We start from the raw sequence: 20,342 nt of genomic DNA on the forward strand, positions 1-20,342 counted from the left end.
CAGGTGGAGCTAGTTAGGCTGAGTAGAGAGAGGGAGGTGAGCAGAGTGGAAGCAAATTAAGGTGGTAACCCGGTGGAGTGAGAGGGCTCATGACAGAACCCCCCAAGGGGACGGCCCCAGAAGTCCCAAGAGCAACACCACGCCGGGCGGGAGGAGGGGAGCCGGAGGAGGGCTAGAACTCCTCCGAACGGTCCGAGTGAACGTCCTCATCCTCGGAGGAAGCCGGAGGGCCGTGGTCGGGAGATGGGACAGGTCCCGAGACAGGATCAGGCACAGGACAGGAAGCCGAGCGGGCCGGACGGTTAGGGACCCCTCTGGGGCGGCCCCTACGGATTGCAGGTTGATCAGGATGCCGTTGGTGGAAAGCGGTGATGAGAGTCCTATCCACAATCCGACTCGCTGGCACCCAGGTCCTTTCCTCAGGTCCATAGCCCTCCCAGTCAATGAGGTACTGGAGACCCCTACCCCTCCGTCTGGACCGAAGCAGGCGGCGGACGGTGTAAACCAGACCACCATCGACGAGCCGTGGAGGAGGAGGACCAGGCGCAGCAGGGACCAGCGGACTCTCATGGATGGGCTTAATCTTAGACACATGGAAAGTGGGGTGCACCCTCAGGGAATTAGGCAGTTGGAGCCGGACAGCAGTTGGGCTAATCACTCTTATGATAGGGAATGGGCCAATGAACCGAGGTGCCAGCTTCTGCGACTCCACCCTGAGTGGCAGGTTCTTCGATGACAACCACACCCTTTGACCAACATGGTAGGTGGGAGCAGGAATTCTCCGACGGTTGGCCCCGGTAGTGTAGCTGGCAACGGACCTGAGGAGTGTGGCTCGGGCTTGTGACCAGGTGCGGCGACATCGACGGGCAAAAGCAAGTGCAGATGGGCAAGTCAACCTCCTCCTCCTGGCTGGCAAATAGAGGAGGCTGGTATCCATAAACACATTGGAAAGGGGACATACCGATGGCAGAGCAGGTCAGAGAATTGTGTGCGTACTCCACCCATGTCAATTGCTGCGACCAGGAGTGGGGGGTTGCGTGAAGTCATGCATCGCAGTGCCTTCTCGAGCTCCTGATTAGCCCGCTCTGACTGCCCATTGGATTGGGGATGGAATCCGGAAGTCAGACTGACTGTGGCTCCCAGCAGGTGACAGAACTCCTTCCAAAAAGCGGAGGAGAATTGTGGACCACGGTCAGAAACAACATCCCTTGGCAGTCCGTGGATCCGGAAGACGTGTTCCAGGACCACCTGGGCGGTCTCCTTGGCGGTTGGGAGCTTGGGGAGGGAATGAAGTGTGCCATCTTGCTGAAACGGTCAACGATGGTGAGAATGACGGTCATGCCACTTGAAGGGGGCAGCCCCGTGACAAAGTCAAGGGCGATGTGAGACCAGGGACGTCTGGGCACAGGCAGGGGCTGCAGCAATCCGGCTGGGGGCTGGCAGGACGACTTGTGTTGGTTGCAGATGGGGCAGGCTTGGACGAATTCCCGTACATCCTTCCTCAGAGAGGGCCACCAGAACCTCTGGGCGAGCAGGTTGTAAGTGCGGGTGGAGCCAGGGTGACAAGCTAGGCGGGAGTCATGTCCCCACTGAATGACCTGGGACCTCAGGTCTTCGGGGGACAAAAAAGGCGGTCAGCTGGGCAAGTGCTGGGACCTGGCTGGTTACGGAGAGCCTCCAGCACCTGTTCCTCAACAGCCCAGGTCAGAGCTGCAACGATGCAGGGACTTGGCAGAATCGACACAGGGTCCTTGGAGGGGGTGTCATCCTTCTGGAATTGACGGGAGAGGGCGTCTGGCTTGGTGTTGCGTGATCCAGGCCGGTATGACAGAGTGAAATTAAACCTGGTGAAGAACAGGCCCAGCGGGACTGCTCTGGAGTTCAACCGTTTGGCCGTGCGGATGTACTCCAAGTTCTTATGATCGGTCCAAACGAGAAATGGAATGGTGGACCCCTCCAGCCAGTGACGCCACTCCTCCAAGGCAAGTTTCACAGCCAGCAGCTCACGGTTCCCTATGTCGTAATTGCACTCAGAGGGGGACAACCGACGTGAGAAAAAGGCACAGGGATGGAGCTTCCTATCCTCCGCAGCCCACTGAGAAATCACAGCACCAACTCCCACATCCGAGGCGTCCACCTCCACAATGAATTGCCGGTCCACATCAGGCATCTGGAGGATGGGAGCGGAGGTGAACCTCACCTTGAGGGTACTGAAGGCTTTGTCGGCTGCTGGGGTCCAGGTGAAGGGGTTGCTTGGTGCTGGTTAGAGCAGTGAGAGGGGCAGCAACGGTACTGTAGTTCCCGGATAAACTTCCTATAGAAGTTAGCAAACCCCAGAAACTGTTGCAGCTTCTTTCTGTTCTCCGGAACTGGCCATGAAGTGACTGCTGATACTTTGGCAGGATCCATTTGGATACTTCCTTCTGCCACTATGTACCCCAGGAAGGCCACTGTCTTGACGTGAAACTCACATTTCTCTGCCTTGGCGTAGAGGGGAATTCTCCAGAAGACGATGAAGGACTTGCTGGACATGGCGGGTGTGTTCAGACAGGTTTCTGGAGTAAATTAAGATGTCATCCAGGTAAACGAAGACAAACTTGTTTAACATGTCCCGCAGTACATCATTCACTAGAGCCTGGAACACAGCAGGAGCATTGGTGAGGCCAAAAGGCATAACCAGATACTCGTAGTGGCCTGTTGGTGTATTGAATGCGGTTTTCCATTCATCTCCCTCCCGGATCCGCACTAGGTGGTAAGCGTTTCTGAGATCCAACTTGGTAAAAACAGTGGCTCCCTGGAGCAACTCAAAAGCAGAGGTGAGCAGAGGCAGAGGGTAACGGTTTTTTCACTGTGATGTCGTTGAGTCCCCTGTAGTCGATGCAGGGGCGAAGAGATCCGTCCTTCTTCCCCACAAAGAAGAAGCCAGCACCAGCAGGAGATGAAGATGAACGGATTAATCCTGTGGACAGAGAGCCATTGATGTAGTCCTCCATGGACTTTCTTTCAGGAGCAGACAACGAATAAAGACGACCCCTTGGAGGAGCTGTTCCAGGGAGGAGGTCGATGGCACAGTCGTGACGGTCGGTGAGGGGGCAGAGATGTGGCTCTTGCTTTGTTAAACACCTCTCTGAGACCATGGTAGCATTCTGGGACATTGGAGAGGTCAGGAGCGGAGTTAGTAGGTACTGGCCGAGGGTAGTGCGGCAGCAAGCAGGCAGGTTCGGTGGCAGTCCTCTCCCCCACTCCCTGATCACCCCGGTCACCCAGTCGAGCTGAGGGTTGTGCCGGCGGAGCCATGGGTAACCCAGGATGAGGGGTTGGCCTGGAGAGGGGAGCAGGTGAAACTGGATAGTTTCTTGATGGTTTCCGGACAGACCCATCGAGACCGGGGCCGTGACATGAGTGACCGATCCGAGTAAGTGTCCGTCCAGTGCCCGGGCAGGAATAGGAGGTGTCAAACGGAGGTTCTCCAGTCCCAGTTGGCGTGCCAGCTTGATGTCCATTATGTTGGCTTCGGCGCCAGAATCCACCAGAGCAGCCAGGGTGTGAGTTGAGTCAGAGAGGCGGAGGTGAACTTGCAGCAGGGGTTTGCGGTCGGAGGACTGGATGGTCATTGAACTCAACCGGACTCCCCCTACGCCCGGTGAGCTTCGGCCCTTTAAAGGGCAGGTTACCACCACGATGTCCATCACCTCCACAATAGAGGCAGAGGTTTGAGGTGGAGCGGCGCTGGCGCTCTGCAGGAGTGAGGAGGCTCGCCCAATCTCCATAGGCTCAGACTGATCAAGCTGACCTGGGTGAGTGGCAGTAGATGACAGGAGCCCAGTCGGATCTCTCCGAATGCCGGTAGTAGGTGGACCTTGGCGCCCCCTCTCACGACGACGGGTCTGTATCCTTCTGTCGATCCTGACAGTCAGTGCGATGGCTTCATCAAGAGTGGAAGGCAGTTCATGGGAGACCAACTGTCGCCCTTGATATAGTCAGCCAAACTATGGAAGAACGCGTCCACCAACGATGGTGTGTTCCAAGAACTTCGTCTAGCCAGGGTTCGGAAGTCGATGGAATGGTCTGCGACTGTATCGTCTGCCTTGTCGAATACTGAACAGTTCACGAGACGCCTCTGCGGTGGGTGAATCCAGGTCAAACACCTTCAGCATCTCCCTCAGCAAACAGGTCGAAGGTTGCACATGCGGGGTTTGACGTTCGAACTCTGCTGTTCCCCAGAGTCGAGCTCGGCCCGTCAGGTGAGTGATGGCATACCCAACTTTAGCCCCCCTCCGTGGCGAAGGTCCTTGGCTGCAAGGAGAACTGAAGTCGGCAGCTAGTCAGGAATGGCCGGACCTGGGTTGAATCGCCGTTGAACCGCTCGGGGTTTCCAATCTTGGGTTCGGAGCAGCGGCTGCAATGACCGGGGCAGGTAACTCGGGGCTGGGCTGGTGGGCAGACTGGCTGGGGTAAGGGTTGGTGAGGAGTTGAATGATCATGGCGAGTTGTTGTTGCTGCTGCTGGAACTGCTGCTCATGCTCATCGGTTTCCATGTCGGGGAAAGTGTGCGCTGAGTCCATAATGGTCAGATCGTACTGTCACGGTTCAGACAGACGACCAGAGGACCACAATTGCGTCACACCAGAAAGTTTATTAAACTTAAGGGAAAAGGGAAGTAGGGAGTGAATGAAGGCTCCAGGGGTAACAGGGATCCCGTCCAATGCGCTGGGTCTGTGCCCCCCAGTGGCAGCGATGCGTCCTATGAAGCCGGTGGTGGGTGGTCCAGAAGTCCTGGGGGGAGACACAGACACAACAGGGCGGAATGAAACCAGGCAGCAGTACAGTTCAAGGGAAATCCAAAATACGTAGTAGCAAGGCAGAAGGCTGGTCAGAGTTACCGGGATTGAAGAGTAGTCAGGAGTCGTAATGGCAGAAGCAGGTCTGGATCTCCTGAGGCAGAAGAGTATCCAAAAAACAGGCAGGTCCGGGGTCACAAAACCAGGGTGCGCCAGAAGCGCGAGCAAACAGGTTCCGGGTGTGAGCTTTGCAGACGATCTGACACCGGAGAGCTGAAAGACAGGGCCTTAAATACTGGGAGAGGTTAGTGGGTAATGCAGCGCAGCTGGCAGAGTAATTAGAGCCGAGCAGAGCAGGGACAGGTGGAGCTAGTTAGGCTGAGTAGAGAGAGGGAGGTGAGCAGAGTGGAAGCAAATTAAGGTGGTAACCCGGTGGAGTGAGAGGGCTCATGACAGTTACCTGTATAAAAGACACTTGGGAGCCAGAAATCTTTCTGATTGAGAGGGGGTCAAATACTTATTTCCCTCATTAAAATGCAAATCAATTTATAACATTTTTTGACATGCGTTTTTCTGGATTTTTTTGTTTTTATTCTGTCTCTCACAGTTCAAATAAACCTACCATTAAAATTATAGACTGATCATTTCTTTGTCAGTGGGAAAACGTACAAAATCAGCAGGGGATCAACTCCTTTTTTCCCTCACGGTGTCATTTGGGATGCAGCCCATGTCTTAGTGTTGGTCTGTCTGTATTGGGGATAATGTCATTTACCTGTCCTTTGTGGGCGAGCTCCTTCTCCAGGTCTTCTATCTTGGCCTTGTACCTGAGAATGTCTGCATGTAGCTGCTCCTGAGCCTGGGACACACAACATTTTCCACATTAACATCAACCACTGGATACAGCTGAATGTGACGGGTGGTGTTGTTTTAGAACGCATGAGCAGTGTTGTAGTTGTAGTGGGGTATATGTACACTCAGTCTAGACTGCTTATGCAGTTGTATCAATATTTTACTGAATACAGAAACCAATCTGGTATGACCCCATCCCTATTGCCCCAGATGATGGCAAAAAACAATCTTATGTGGGTGATATTTCACTGAACATTAAAGCGTATATCAGCATGAGGTGAAACAGTGCCACTGTTTGCCCCAGCGCATGTTTTATTGTCTTTGTTGATGAAACGGAGGAGAGGAGCATCCGCTGTACATACTCTACTGTTCCGTCGCTCGTGCAATTATGTCTGAGGGAAAAAAACAGTGTTTGCTGTTTGAAGTAAATACTTTGTTGTTGTATTGCAAATGGATGAGGCAGTTTCACCAAGTACAGATTCCACCTTTAATGGCAGTGATATTTAACTGAACATTAATGGGAGTGATATTTAACTGAACATTAATGGCAGTGATATTTAACTGAACATTAATGGCAGTGATATTTAACTGAACATTAATGGCAGTGATATTTAAGTTAATATTAATGGCAGTGATATTTAACTGAACATTAATGGCAGTAATATGTAACTGAACATTAATGGCAGTGATATTTAACTGAACATTGATGGCAGTGATATTTAACTGAACATTAATGTCAGTGATATTTAAGTTAATATTAATGGCAGTGATTTTTAACTGAACATGAATGGCAGTAATATGTAACTGAACATTAATGGCAGTGATATTTAACTGAACATTAATGGCAGTGATATTTAACTGAACATTAATGGCAGTGATATTTAACTGAACATTAATGGCAGTGATATTTAACTGAACATTAATGTCAGTGATATTTAAGTTAATATTAATGGCAGTGATTTTTAACTGACAGTTACTGAACATTAATGGCAGTGATATTTAACTGAACATTAATGGCAGGGATATTTAACTGAACATTAATGGCAGTGATATTTAACTGAACATTAATGGCAGAGATATTTAACTGAACATTAATGGCAGTGATATTTACGGTAAGTTAACATTAATGGCAGTGATATTTAAGTTAACATTAATGGCAGTCATATTTAAGTTAACATTAATGGCAGTGGCACTGTACCTTAGCTTCAATCTCAGCGTCTAGAAGGCCCCCTTGATGTTCCTGTAGCAGGGCGTATGCCCTCTGTAAGGCCTGGTACTCTCTGGTCAGCTGCCTGAAGCGCAGCTCCGACTCCTCGTTGGCCAGTCCCTGTGACCATGAACGGACCCCAGGGTTAGAGAGAAGACATTGGGAGGAAAGCCAGGAAGAGGAATTATGGATAGAGAGATTAGAAACTCATTGGTTCAGTGAAAGTAGATGCTGATGTGCTGCTGTTGCTTGTGCAAAGGTTATTGATCACTTATTGTAAATAAAGTTCCTTCCCCACCCAGGGGCTGTGTCTATTTCCTGTGATGTGAACAGGTCTCACCTCATCCAGGTCTTCATCAGGGGTGGCTGGAGTGCGGTCCATGCGAAACGAAGCCACGGAGGATGTCTCTGAGTCCATGGATTCCTCATCGTATCCAAAGAAGGTGTCCACTACAATGTGCCTCTGTGTAGGGAGAGATCACAGGATTGTTGGGAAATCAGATATTTCTCAAGGCAGATACCTGTATTATTGTACAGATATTTTCTTTGTGTTGTCATGGGAAGAAAAAACTCTACCTTTATTGGTCTGTTGCTTCGTTTATGCCTCTTCTTCCGCAAGAGTTTTTCCCTATCCTGAAATATATAGAGCATGTCAGAACGGTTAGTGCTATCCGGCATCCTTGGGACGTTCCTACCATAAACCCTAACTTTAATCCCTACCCTAACCATAACCCTTAACTAACCTTAACCCTAACCTTAACCCTTACCTTAACCTTTTTAAATTTCAACTTCAATGGGGTGATGTCAGAGTTGGGACATCCCAAAGATACCGTTAAGACTTTTCCATTTAAGAACTACCAACAAACAAACATACAACTTCAGCAACCATGGATACATTTCATGAGATCAGCCAATTGTATCTGGCAAAGAGCAAAAGAGTCAGATACTGTGTCCACCAGTTCTCTTGTGTTAAGTTTAGTTAGTAAATCAATTGTCTCTTGTGACAGACTGTTAACATACAGTAAATGCTAGATGGTCAGTGTATGCAAGATTTGGTTGTGGGTTCCACAGAGATTAGTAAGTAAATCAACACCTTGATTCATTTTAGAAGTGAATGCCTATTTGTAAAATGTACTATTTGACAAAATGTATTTGTATGTTCTTTACATTGTAAATAATACCTTGAATATCCCAAAATAAACTTTGTTTAAAAAAAAGAAGTGGGGAATTCAAATTTGTAAAAGAAGAACTCACTCTTGTCAGCTCGTCGATCATGCTTTGTTGCTCCAGCACCTGCAGCTTGAGGAACTCAATCTCCTGGTCATCATGCGCCTGGTCCAGATCATTCAGAGACTTACAGTTGGCTTTCTTCAGCGGCGGGTGGGAGCTGATCTTCTCCTTCTACAGAAACAGAAAAGACGTTTGTGAGTGGAACGAGTTGTAGTGGAGTTAAACAACCCTCTATATCGCTCAGTATGGGCTCATCATTAATAAAGTAGATTTGTGGTGGTTGACAAAGCTGCAAGATCGTGGACTTCTAAATCCACAAGACTGATGCAGACTGTACTTTGATAAGGACTGATGCAGACTGTACTTTGATAAGGACTGTAATTGTAGCCAATGTGTTGCAGACAGTCTTCATAAACACTGAGCTATTGAGGCATGCTTGTATTATTATTATTGTTATTGTACTAAACTATTGGAGCCCTAATTGTGTTGAGATCTGTGCAATGATGCCACTCACCATAGAAATATAATTACTAGAATGGGAATTTTCCATTTAAATCAATGGTCTGTAGTTCTATTTCTATGCCACTCACCATCTCCAGGTTCTCCTTGGCCAGGCCTTTGAGTTTCTCTTCCATGCGCTGCAGGGTCTGGCTGAGGTCATCGTTCCTCTTATTCAGCACCTTGTTCTTTTCCAGCATGGGCTTGCACTGCTTCTCCGACTCCCGCACACGCTTCAGCTGAGAGGGTGAGAGAGAGAGAAAAGAGAGAGAGAAAGAGAGAGAGAGAGTGAAAAAGAGAGAGATAAAAGAGAGAGTGAGAGGGAGAGGGAGAGAGAGAGGAGACAGAGAGACAGACAGACAGACAGACAGAGAGAGAAAAGAGAGCGCGAGAGGGAGAGAGAGGAGAGGGAGAGAGAGGAGAGACATACAGAGAGAGAGACAGAGTGAGATAGCGACATGGAGCGATAGATGGCAATGAAGATAGAATAGAAGGGGGAAAAGGGAGATGGAGGGAGATGGTGAGATGGAGTGAGATGGAGGGAGATGGAGGGAGATGGAGTGAGATGGAGGGAGATGGAAGGAGATGGAGTGAGATGGAGGGAGATGGAGGGTTATGGAGGGAGATGGAGTGAGATGGAGTGAGATGGAGGGAGATGGAGGGATATGGAGGGAGATGGAGTGAGATGGAGGGAGATGGAGGGAGATGGAGTGAGATGGAGGGAGATGGAGGAAGATGGAGGGATATGGAGGGAGGTGGAGGGAGATGGAGTGAGATGGAGGGAGATGGAGTGAGATGGAGTGAGATGGAGGGATATGGAGGGATATGGAGTGAGATGGAGGGAGATGGAGGGAGATGGAGGGATATGGAGGGAGATGGAGGGATATGGAGGGAGATGGAGGGATATGGAGGGAAATGGAGGGATATGGAGGGATATGGAGGGAGATGGAGGGAGATGGAGTGAGATGGAGGGAGATGGAGGGATATGGAGGGAGATGGAGTGAGATGGAGGTAGATGGAGGGATATGGAGGGAGATGGAGGGATATGGAGGGAGATGGAGGGATATGGAGGGAGATGGAGTGAGATGGAGGGATATGGAGTGAGATGGAGGGAGATGGAGGGATATGGAGGGAGATGGAGGGATATGGAGGGAGATGGAGGGATATAGAGTTCAGCTCAGTCCAGTGTGTCAACTTGGCAGGTGTCTAGACTAGGTACTGTAATTGTAAATTGTTTGCAGGTGTTTTGCTGGGTGCATTCATTGGATGTTTAATGAATCCAGATTAAGGAGGATTGTTATCCTTCAGTGATAGAGGATCAAGGTTACATCCCAAATGGAACCCTATTGCCTACAACCTCTGGGCCCTGGTCAGAACTAAATAGGGAGCCATTTGGGACGCACTCAATATGTGATTCATTGGCAGGCTCTCTGCAAGGTAGGGAGAGTTCAGAGTGACCAGATCATACCAGTTCATTCCTCTCGTCCACCAGCAGTGAGTTTCGGTCCTCCAGCTTGCGGATGGTGGAGTTCAGGTCAGCCATGCGCCTCTGGTTCCTGCGCATGTCCTGGGTTGTTCAAACAGAACGCATGGTGTGTTACGACACACTACATTCACTACTATAAGACAAAAATGCATTAGGGTGAATTATATGGATTATTGTGAATTATATACAAATGCATTATGGTGAATAGTTGTATAATATCAATTATTTCAATGACATACATTATCCATACATACATACAAAATCCAGAAAATCACATTGTATGATTTTTAAGTAATTAATTTGCATTTTATTGCATGACATAAGTATTTGATACATCAGAATAGCAGAACTTAATATTTGGTACAGAAACCTTTGTTTGCAATTACAGAGATCATACGTTTCCTGTAGGTCTTGACCAGGTTTGCACACACTGCAGCAGGGATTTTGGCCCACTCCTCCATACAGACCTTCTCCAGATCCTTCAGGTTTTCGGGGGCTGTCGCTGGGCAATACGGACTTTCAGCTCCCTCCAAAGATTTTCTATTGGGTTCAGGTCTGGAGACTGGCTAGGCCACTCCAGGACCTTGAGATGCTTCTTACGGAGCCACTCCTTAGTTGCCCTGGCTGTGTATTTCGGGTCGTTGTCATGCTGGAAGACCCAGCCACGACCCATCTTCAATGCTCTTACTGAGGGAAGGAGGTTGTTGGCCAAGATCTCGCGATACATGGCCCCATCCATCCTCCCCTCAATACGGTGCAGTCATCCTGTCCCCTTTGTAGAAAAGCATCCCCTAAGAATGATGTTTCCACCTCCATGCTTCACGGTTGGGATGGTGTTCTTGGGGTTGTACTCATCCTCTTTCTTCCTCCAAACACGGCGAGTGGAGTTTAGACCAAAAAGCTCTATTTTTGTCAGACCACATGACCTTCTCCCATTCCTCCTCTGGATCATCCAGATGGTCATTGGCAAACTTCAGACGGGCCTGGACATGCGCTGGCTTGAGCGGGGGGACCTTGCGTGCGCTGCAGGATTTTAATCCATGACGGCGTAGTGTGTTACTATTGGTTTTGAGACTGTGGTCCCAGCTCTCTTCAGGTCATTGACCAGGTCCTGCCATGTAGTTCTGGGCTGATCCCTCACCTTCCTCATGATCATTGATGCCCCACGAGGTGAGATCTTGCATGGAGCCCCAGACCGAGGGTGATTGACCGTCATCTTGAACTTCTTCCATTTTCTAATAATTGCGCCAACAGTTATTGCCTTCTCACCAAGCTGCTTGCCTATTGTCCTGTAGCCCATCCCAGCCTTGTGCAGGTCTACAATTTTATCCCTGATGTCCTTACACAGCTCTCTGGTCTTGGCCATTGTGGAGAGGTTGGAGTCTGTTTGATTGAGTGTGTGGACAGGTGTCTTTTATACAGGTAACGAGTTCAAACAGGTGCAGTTAATACAGGTAATGAGTGGAGAACAGGAGGGCTTCTTAAAGAAAAACAAACAGGTCTGTGAGAGCCGGAATTCTTACTGGTTGGTAGGTGATCAAATACTTATGTCATGCAATAAAATGCAAATTAATTACTTAAAAATCATACAATGTGATTTTCTGGATTTTTGTTTTAGATTCCGTCTCTCACAGTTGAAGTGTACCTATGATAACAATTACAGACCTCTACATGCTTTGTAAGTAGGAAAACCTGCAAAATCGGCAGTGTATCAAATACTTGTTCTCCCCACTGTATTTCACTGACACATCTCTTTAGAAAAAGAAGCCAAAGACAAATAGTTTTCTGTCATGAGGTGATTTTCAAGCAGACCATGACTAACCCAGAATGTGAGACTGCATTAAAACCTCACAGACTTCTTGACTGACTAGCAGTCTTGACTGACCAGCAGTCTTCTTGACTGACCAGCCGTCTTCAGATAAAACGCCCTTCAGATCCCTTCAGTTCTCAGTTCAGTACCAGGTAGGAGCTTGTTTTATTGTGTAGTAAAATGACAGGCACATTTTAGCAGGTAGGCGTATTTACCTAAATACTTTTTTTTTTTTTTTTTTCATTTGACCTAATATCTAGTACTACTGTTTTTGTCATGTTTTAAAAAGTAATAGTACCATAATTTCAAGTAATTCATTGAGCATAAAAAGTGATATTTGCATATGAAGATTCTGTATGATGGAATGCATTTGCCCTGTTGATAACGTTTTGTTGGTGAGGCACTATAGAGTGTGGCTTTAAAAACGTTTGGACTTTTTTGGTATTAAAATTGTGGTATTATCTGATTCATAAAACCTTCATACTGTATAGAGAATGGCCAAACCCAAACTGTGTTTGTTTGACACTGTGTGAAAGCAGTTTGATAATTGTCCTGCAATGTGCAAAGAATATGTTTCTGCGTGTGAGGAGAGGAGTTATGGTATTATAATTACAGACTTATTTAATATTTTTTCTGTTTATGTCATTTGTCTCAGGCTTTTTCCGCATAAACTACATAGGCTGTTTCTATACATAGCCTATACAGTAGGCAATAGGTAATTGGAGTGTGGCAATTGGCTATACATAAACTAGTGTAGGCCTATTTTACCTCTCATTATGTGTTAATTGTCCGATTAATTTCAAATGTATTTTGGACTGGCTTCATTATTACATTTCTATAAATCTACAGGCTGCATTTGTACCATTTCCATGTTCCCCTCTGCCTTTCTATGTCGTACCGGGCTGCCACAGTGCTCTGCCCCGTCCCCAGCCCGTCCGGGGATCTCTCTCTTGGGGCTGCCCAGGTTACACTCTGCCTCCTTGACCAGGAACAGCTGGTCGTCCAGGGCATCCTTCTGCATCTGCAGCTTCTGCAGCAAGCCAATGGCATTCTCCAACTCCTTCTCCAGAGAGAAGATGGTGCGCTCCTTAGACTTGATCTCATCCACCTGAAGGAGGGAGTAGGAAACAGGAAACTCAGAGACACAGAGAGACGGACGGGACAGACGGAATGACAGACATGCGCACAGTTCCATTCAAAAATCAAATTAAAAGAGTATCATGTGAAGGTATGATGTACCGTATATATCAAATTGTATCATGTGAAAGTCTGCCTGGAAAGAACGTGACACAGTCTGACTTTTGCCAAAGTAAAAGGGCCACTCCTTGCTAATTGATTGCTTTGGAACAAAGCTTCTAAGTCATACCAACTAGCTTTGATAAGGATCATGACAATTAGCTACAAATGTAGGATCTTCATTTGATCACCCTGTTGCAGGGGAATCTTCATGCAACGCAGAACATTTTAAACTTGTAGTGTAGGTTTAAAAAGGCTTCTGAAGTTTGTAATTTCCACTTTGAAATTTCACACTTGACTTTTCCTTACGAAAAATGTATCAACCCCTACAAAAATGTCCATTAATTATAATGCATATAATAATTCACATTTCCTTTTACTGCAGGATTATTTTCCTGCTGTACCAAACTGTCTCAAATGAAAATCCTAGCAAGAGTCAATGCTCTGCACTATTATGTGCAGACTTGCATAATTCGTATGACGTAATCCATGGAGATGACTCCATCACAGTAGACCTAGTGCTCTTGTTTCAATGCAGAGGACACCTACTAAACTACTCTATATGAAGCTCACAACCTCTCTGACAGATATGTTTCCTGGCCCAACTATCTGTATGGAGCAATGAGAAAGAACAGCTAAGGCCAAATCTAGTGTTTAGCGAGACATGCATTCCGCAATCAGACCCTCAGCTAGTATTCACCAGTCTGCGGATGTCCTTTTCGCTGTCCCACTTGATCTTAGAAATCTGTTCCTGGTGAATCTGGTGCTCGGAGCGCAGGTCCCCAGCCTTCATCTTATCCGCTTGGATCATGGTGCTGAGCGCCTCGTCCGTCTGTTTCTTGGTCTGCTTGAGCTCGGAGATCTCCTGCAGCAGCTTGACCCTCTCCACGTCGAAGAAGCGCCGCGCCTCCTCCTTGGCCTCCAGGGTCAGCGCTGTGCGCACCTTCTCTCCGCTGCCGTCCCGCATGGCGCTCAGCGCCGCCTTGAGCCGCTGGTTCTCCTGGTCCTTGATCTTGGCGGTGCGGGCCTGCTCCTGCTCGTGCTGGCGGACCAGGTTCTCCCTGAGCGCCTGGAGCTCCTTCTGCTTCTCCTCGTGCCATTTGGCCCGCTGCTCTGTCAGCGTGGCCGTGTGCCGGTGCTGCTCCTGCTCCCGGATGCGCTTGCACTCCTGCACCTTCTCACGCTCCAACTTACTCACCTAGCCCCCGGGGGTTGAGGCAGAGGAGACAAAAATAACTGGGTTACACTACAGAGAGAGGACTACATATAGCCCGGAGGCGAATCTCTTGATCTAGCACCTGTTTAGTAGATAAAGTGATTGACCCTAAAATCACCAACAGGGGTCAATTTTGACCCAAGGAGTAAAGAAATGTCATAATTTCAATGAGATCCTTCTGAAATTGTAGGACTTTGTCAATCAACTCATTACCAACATAAAAACACCTGCCATCTGCAGTTAAAGACACTGTTATACACTGAGTGTGCAAAACATTAATACTGATTGCACAAGGTGTCGAAAGCATTCCACAGGGATGCTGGCCCATGCTGACTCTAATGCTTCCCACAGTTGCGTCAAATTGGCTGTATATTCTTTGGATGGTGGACCATTCCTGATATACAGGGGAAACTGTTGAGTGTGAAAAACCCAGCAGCGTTGCAGTTCTTGACACAAACTGGTGCGCCTGGCACCTACTACCATACCCCGTTCAAAGGCACTTAAATATTTTGTCTTGCCCGTTCACCCTCTGAATGGTACACATACACAATCCATGTCTCAATGCTTACAAATCCTTCTTTAACCTGTCTCCTCCCCTTCATCTACACTGATTGAAGTGGATTTAACAAGTGACATCAATAAGGGATCATATCTTTCACCTGGATTCACCTGGTCAGTTTATGTCATGGAAAGAGCAGGTGTTCATAATGTTTTGTACACTCAGTGTAGGTGTATTTGAGAAGGGAAGATTTACATGCAATCTAGTGTTCCAACGTGGCCTACCTTGCATTTCTCTTGATGCAGTTCTATTTGAATGTCAGTCAGTTTGGACCTGAGATCTTCATTAGCTGCCTGTAAAGCAGAGATGAGCGCTTCGGGCTTCTCGCCCTTGGTGCGCCCCTTCTTCGCCATTGAGTCAAATATTACAGCTCCTCCAATGCTTTCATTGAGGTTTCCGTGGTTTCCAGTTCTTCCTCTTCCTCATGATCTTAGTAGACAGAAGAGCTGTGTGTGGGGAGGAATAGTAAACATTTTAGACAACTGTCATTGAAGGATCATGAAGATCATCTCAACTTAAGTGTTTACATACATTGATTATTCAAGTCTGATAGTAAAGCAATTAATTGCATGGTGCTAGCAGAGCCAGTATTGACAGTAGCTACGGTTCAGGAGTGGCTCATTGAGTTAGACAAGTCAGGCAGCTGCATAGTGTGTAAACCTACATGTACAAATTGACCAGTTTTTCAATTGACCAGGTTTTCATCCTCACAGATGCTGACTACAGACAGGACACAGCGTAAGCCAGTGGTTTTCCAAATGCCAAACGTTACAACCCATTTCACAGATGCAGACCAGTGGACACATCATTGAACATCATGATATGAAATATCCATTAAATTCACAATATCAAAGAAGTATACAGTCTTAAGGCCACGATACACAGGCAATTATTTGAGGCAATGTTGCCAGCAATGGTTGCTGCAACTATTTTACATTGAAAATGAGCAACTTTTTATTATCTTGGGGATCTTGAGCAACAACAATTTTTGGGAATCCTCCAATCAGAGCGCCGACATTGGTCATGTGATCAGTCTGCTGTTCCAAAAATATTTAGGAAAACATGGCGACCGTTTTGAGCTGAAGCAAGAGAAAATCGACTCCCATGTTGGAGTTAAATGGGACAAACAGGCTAATTCGCTAGCTAGCAATGTATATTTTACATTCCGTTTTTTTTATTTAGATAGTTTTTTGAATGCTTAATTAGCTGGCTAGCTGGATGAATACCATTTAAACTTCCTAACTTAGAGTTGTGAAGTGAAAAGTTTGCTGAATCTAGTTATCCTTATGTCTGCATTGACTTGACTTGCAGTAAGGTTGAGTGTATGCCCAGGGCAGGGGCAACATCTCTTTGTTGATTGTTTGTTAGCTGATAAATTCTAGTAGTCTACAGATGTGGCAGTCAACAGGCAACAACAAGCTATAAGAGATGAGTAAATCAGTGGGAAAATTGAGTTTTAAGTTGATATATGCTTCATCATTGTTGGGGAAGCTATGAAAACATAGTTTACTAAGCTACCAATAACTTCACATTGGAAGAAGTTAAGCTACACTAAAGCTACCTTTAAGAAAAAAATATTGTTCACTTAACTCAAGTCACTTTGAAAAAGTAGATCAATACATCCTAACTACTTTGTGAAAAATTATCATATGTAAATCTGAAATATCATAGACGACTAATTGCAAGAACAGATCACACTTTGGGGTCATGTATTAACAGAAAGTGTTATTTAGACTATTAAACACAAAAATGATGGTTCAAGTGAGAATTAGGCAGGTCTGATGTCGAAAAAATAATTACATTATTGCCTACTTGTGTAGTTCCAGTAGTTAGCTACACCCCCACATGGCAAAAAAGTAATTAACTACTGAAAACACTACGTAGATTAGAATTTAGATTAACTACGACCAAAAAAGCTACTGCAAAATGTAGTTAAATTACCAGTTCAACTACATGTAACTCAGTACTCCCCCACACTTCGCTTCATATGAAATATATTACTCATGTCCATGTTGCTCATTGCTCCAGTGTCTCAAACCCCACTCTGTTGCCAACAAAATTGCTCAGCAATATTGCGTAAAAAAATGTACAGTGTTTCATCAGCTTTAGAGGGTAATGTTATGAACAATCACTGTTGAAACAAACTGTTTTTGTAACTGTACTAATGTCCTACTCATCCCAATTTGACCAATTTGAAGTATGACACTGTGCACATGTTACTCTATACATGTTGTAGAAGAGAAAGGGTGTTGGTGGTGTGTATTAGAGTAGACATAGCCACGGCATCCCCTGAAAAATCGGACAAAATATAATAAAATAAAGTATAAAGTTGTTGTTTTTTTCTTCACAAAAGTAGTGCAGTGGGCCTTTACTAGTCCTGTATTAGCGGACCGATATAGCTGTCTGTAGCGCGGGCAACAACAAAAGAATCGCAGCACCACCACCCCCAAACATCTTCCCGCAGTTATAGGGGGAGGGGTAGTATACAGTGGGGCACAGCATGGTGCTGCTGTGTGTTTGCATAAGGACATATGACAGTGGTCTGATATGATTGGCTGAGGCTAAAGACCGTGACGGAGGGAGATGTTGGAGTTTGGAGGCAGTCCTGGCGATCCATTGACAGAATGGCCAGGAGTAACCTAGCAACATGTTTGTGAACTACAGCAATCTCCTACGCACATCAAAGCCAAGGAGAGGAGACAGACGAACCTCCCCCACGTCAGGAGAAATATTAAAGACTAGCGTCTGACTCACTAGCAACAGTCTCTCTTTTTTAAGGAAGTGGAGAATCACTCTCATATTTTTTGACACTTTATTGACAGATTAGAAATAGTGGGAGAGAGGTGAAGAGACACAGGGATTGAATTCCACTCTCCAAGGGGGAGTCGCAAGTGTTACCACTAGACCAGGCTCGGCACATAGCAGCAGTCTCTTATGAAGACTGTTGAACCCATGCGCTGTCATTTCAGCCACTGTTCACACACACTGCAATAACCCCCTTGAATAAAATATCCTCATTATCAGAGGCTGGGTGACATATAACGATGATTAAAACATTACACTTTAAGATGAAGATGAAGATTGTAGCGTCATGTTCCTTCCACCTGTGCTTATCAGTCGCTAGGCTTTTTAAGTGCTTTCACTCAGTTAAGTGTTGCTTGTGGACCATGGCTGCTTTGTTGAAATAGGCTACTGTTCATATCATGTTTTCGCAGAGTGTGAATATGCAGACGAAACCGCAAGAGAATATGTCTCATCCACCATTCAAAATCAAAGCAATCTAAACTATTCTCTGGAGTCTTTATGACCTTTTTATAGCAAGTTAATCTGGTATGGCTCTTTCTGGTCTGGACCATTTAAAAGAAAAAGGAAGACATGGCTGGGATAACTGGGGTTCCATGCCACATCAGAATGGCAAAAGGCCTAATGCAACCTAATTACATGACGGAAGTCATCCTAGCTGTTGTGTCTGAAAACATTATGAAATCTTAATTCTGAATACAATGTGGTAGGCTGGGCGATATGGCCTAAAACTCATATCTCGATTTTTTCAAATGTATGGGCGATTCACGATATACAGTGCATTCGGAAAGTATTCAGACCCATTGACTTTTTCCACATTTTGTTACGTTACAGCCTTATTCTAAAATTGATTAAATTATGTTTTTTCCTCATCAATCTACACACAATACCCCATAATGACAAAGCGAAAACAGTTTTGTTTAAATTTTTGCAAAAAAACAGAAATACCTTATTTACATAAGTATTCAGACCCTTTGCTATGAGACTCGAAATTGAGCTCAGGTGCATCCTGTTTCCATTGATCATCCTTGAGATGTATCTACAACTTGATTGGAGTCCACCTGTGGTAAATCTGTCTATATAAGGTCCCACAGTTGACAGTGCATGTCAGAGCAAAAACCAAGCCATGAGGTCGAAGGAATTGTCCGTAGAGCTCCTAGACAGGATTGTGTCGAGGCCCAGATCTGGGGAAGGGTACCAAAAAATTTCTGAAGCACTGAAGGTCCCCAAGAACACAGTGGCCTCCACATTCTTAAATGGAAGAAGTTTGGAACCACCAAGACTCTTCCTAGAGCTGGCCGCCCGGCCAAACTGAGCAATCGGGGCAGAAGGGCCCTGGTCAGGGAGGTGACCAAGAACCCGATGGTCACTCTGACAGAGCTCTAGAGTTCCTCTGTGGAGATGGGAGAACCTTCCAGAAAGACAACCATCTCTGCAGCACTCCTCCAATCAGGCCTTTATGGTAGAGTGGCCAGATGGAAGCCACTCCTCAGTAAAAGGCACATGACAGCACGCTTGGAGTTTGCCAAAAGGCACTTAAAGACTCTCAGACCATGAGAAACAAGATTCTCTGGTCTGATGAAACCTAGATTTAACTCTTTGGCCTGAATGCCAAGCGTCACTTCTGGAGGAAACCTGGCACCATCCCTACAGTGAAGCGTTGTGGTGGCAGCATCATGCTGTGGGGATGTTTTTCAGTGGCAGGGACTGGGAGACTAGTCAGGATTGAGGGAAAGATGAACGGAGCAAAGTACAGAGAGATCCTTGATGAAAGCCTGCTCCATAGTGCTCAGGACCTCAGACTGGGGTGAAGGTTGTTGGGATCTATTCTCTTACAACTAGATGTGATGCCTAGCTTAGAAAGAATACATTAATGATTAAACATAATAGGTTTGTGCTGTACTGATATAGATTGTTTAACATAACAAGCTGTGATTAATGTGAGGAACCGTTAGGGGGTAGGCTGAGATAGACTTGTGTCTCACACACACACACACTGCCTCTTTGTTAAACTGCTCAAGGACATGTGTACTGCTACAATGAAGAATAACAAACTGTGTCTGAGGTTGCTGACTCGAGACAAGTTGTAAAGATAACAACTAATGCCCGGCAACAGTGAAGCGCCAAGGGGCTGGGACCAGCCTGAGCGCCAACGATAGGTTGGGTAAGTTTAAACCAAACCCAGCCTCTATTCTGACAGGCCCAGCAGGGAGCAGGAACTATCTCTGTCAGAGTATTTAAAGAAGAACTTATAACAATGGCTCAGTTCTCTGACTGCCCTGTGTGGTGTTTCAGTGGGCCCGTATATACGAACATCATATTTACCATTCAAGTGTTTGCATTAATTAAAATACTAGTCTATCTTAGAAGACGTGTATTGACCTCTTTTTGTTCCTATACCAGATTTGAATTGATGCAATTTGACAAGGTTCACCTTCCAACAGGACAACAACCCTAAGCACACAACCAAGACAACGCAAAAGTGGCTTCGGGACAAGTCTCTGAATGTCCTTGAGTGGCCCAGCCAGAGCCCGGACTTGAACCCAATCAAACATCTCTGGAGAGACCTGAAAATAGCTGTGCAGCGACGCTCCCCATCCAACCTGACAGAGCTTGAGAGGATCTGCAGAGAAGAATGGGAGAAACTCCCCAAATACAGGTGTGCCAA

At 46.3% G+C, this 20,342-nt stretch overlaps 1 protein-coding gene across 4 annotated transcripts in view; it reads right to left on the bottom strand.

Moving 5' to 3' along the window:
* The window catches only part of jakmip2 (janus kinase and microtubule interacting protein 2), a 51,286-nt gene that overhangs the window by 12,769 nt on the left and 18,175 nt on the right, over nt 1-20,342 (bottom strand). For 2 of the 4 annotated variants that reach the window (XM_041893622.2, XM_041893623.2), the window contains exons 2-11: nt 15,097-15,318; nt 13,798-14,295; nt 12,760-12,969; nt 10,034-10,132; nt 8,658-8,804; nt 8,092-8,238; nt 7,414-7,470; nt 7,178-7,300; nt 6,829-6,957; nt 5,554-5,637 (exon numbers count right to left, since the gene is read on the bottom strand). In XM_041893622.2, the coding sequence (XP_041749556.1) occupies nt 5,554-5,637; nt 6,829-6,957; nt 7,178-7,300; nt 7,414-7,470; nt 8,092-8,238; nt 8,658-8,804; nt 10,034-10,132; nt 12,760-12,969; nt 13,798-14,295; nt 15,097-15,225 (1,623 nt within the window). In that variant the 5' untranslated portion in view covers nt 15,226-15,318. Of the gene's footprint in view, nt 1-5,553; nt 5,638-6,828; nt 6,958-7,177; nt 7,301-7,413; nt 7,471-8,091; nt 8,239-8,657; nt 8,805-10,033; nt 10,133-12,723; nt 12,970-13,797; nt 14,296-15,096; nt 15,319-20,342 lie in introns of all 4 variants that reach the window. The other 2 variants (XM_041893620.2, XM_041893621.2) reach the window with 1 other exon arrangement.

The sequence above is a fragment of the Coregonus clupeaformis genome, chromosome 13 (genome assembly GCF_020615455.1).
Source record: "Coregonus clupeaformis isolate EN_2021a chromosome 13, ASM2061545v1, whole genome shotgun sequence".
Classification (NCBI taxonomy): Eukaryota; Metazoa; Chordata; class Actinopteri; order Salmoniformes; family Salmonidae; genus Coregonus; species Coregonus clupeaformis.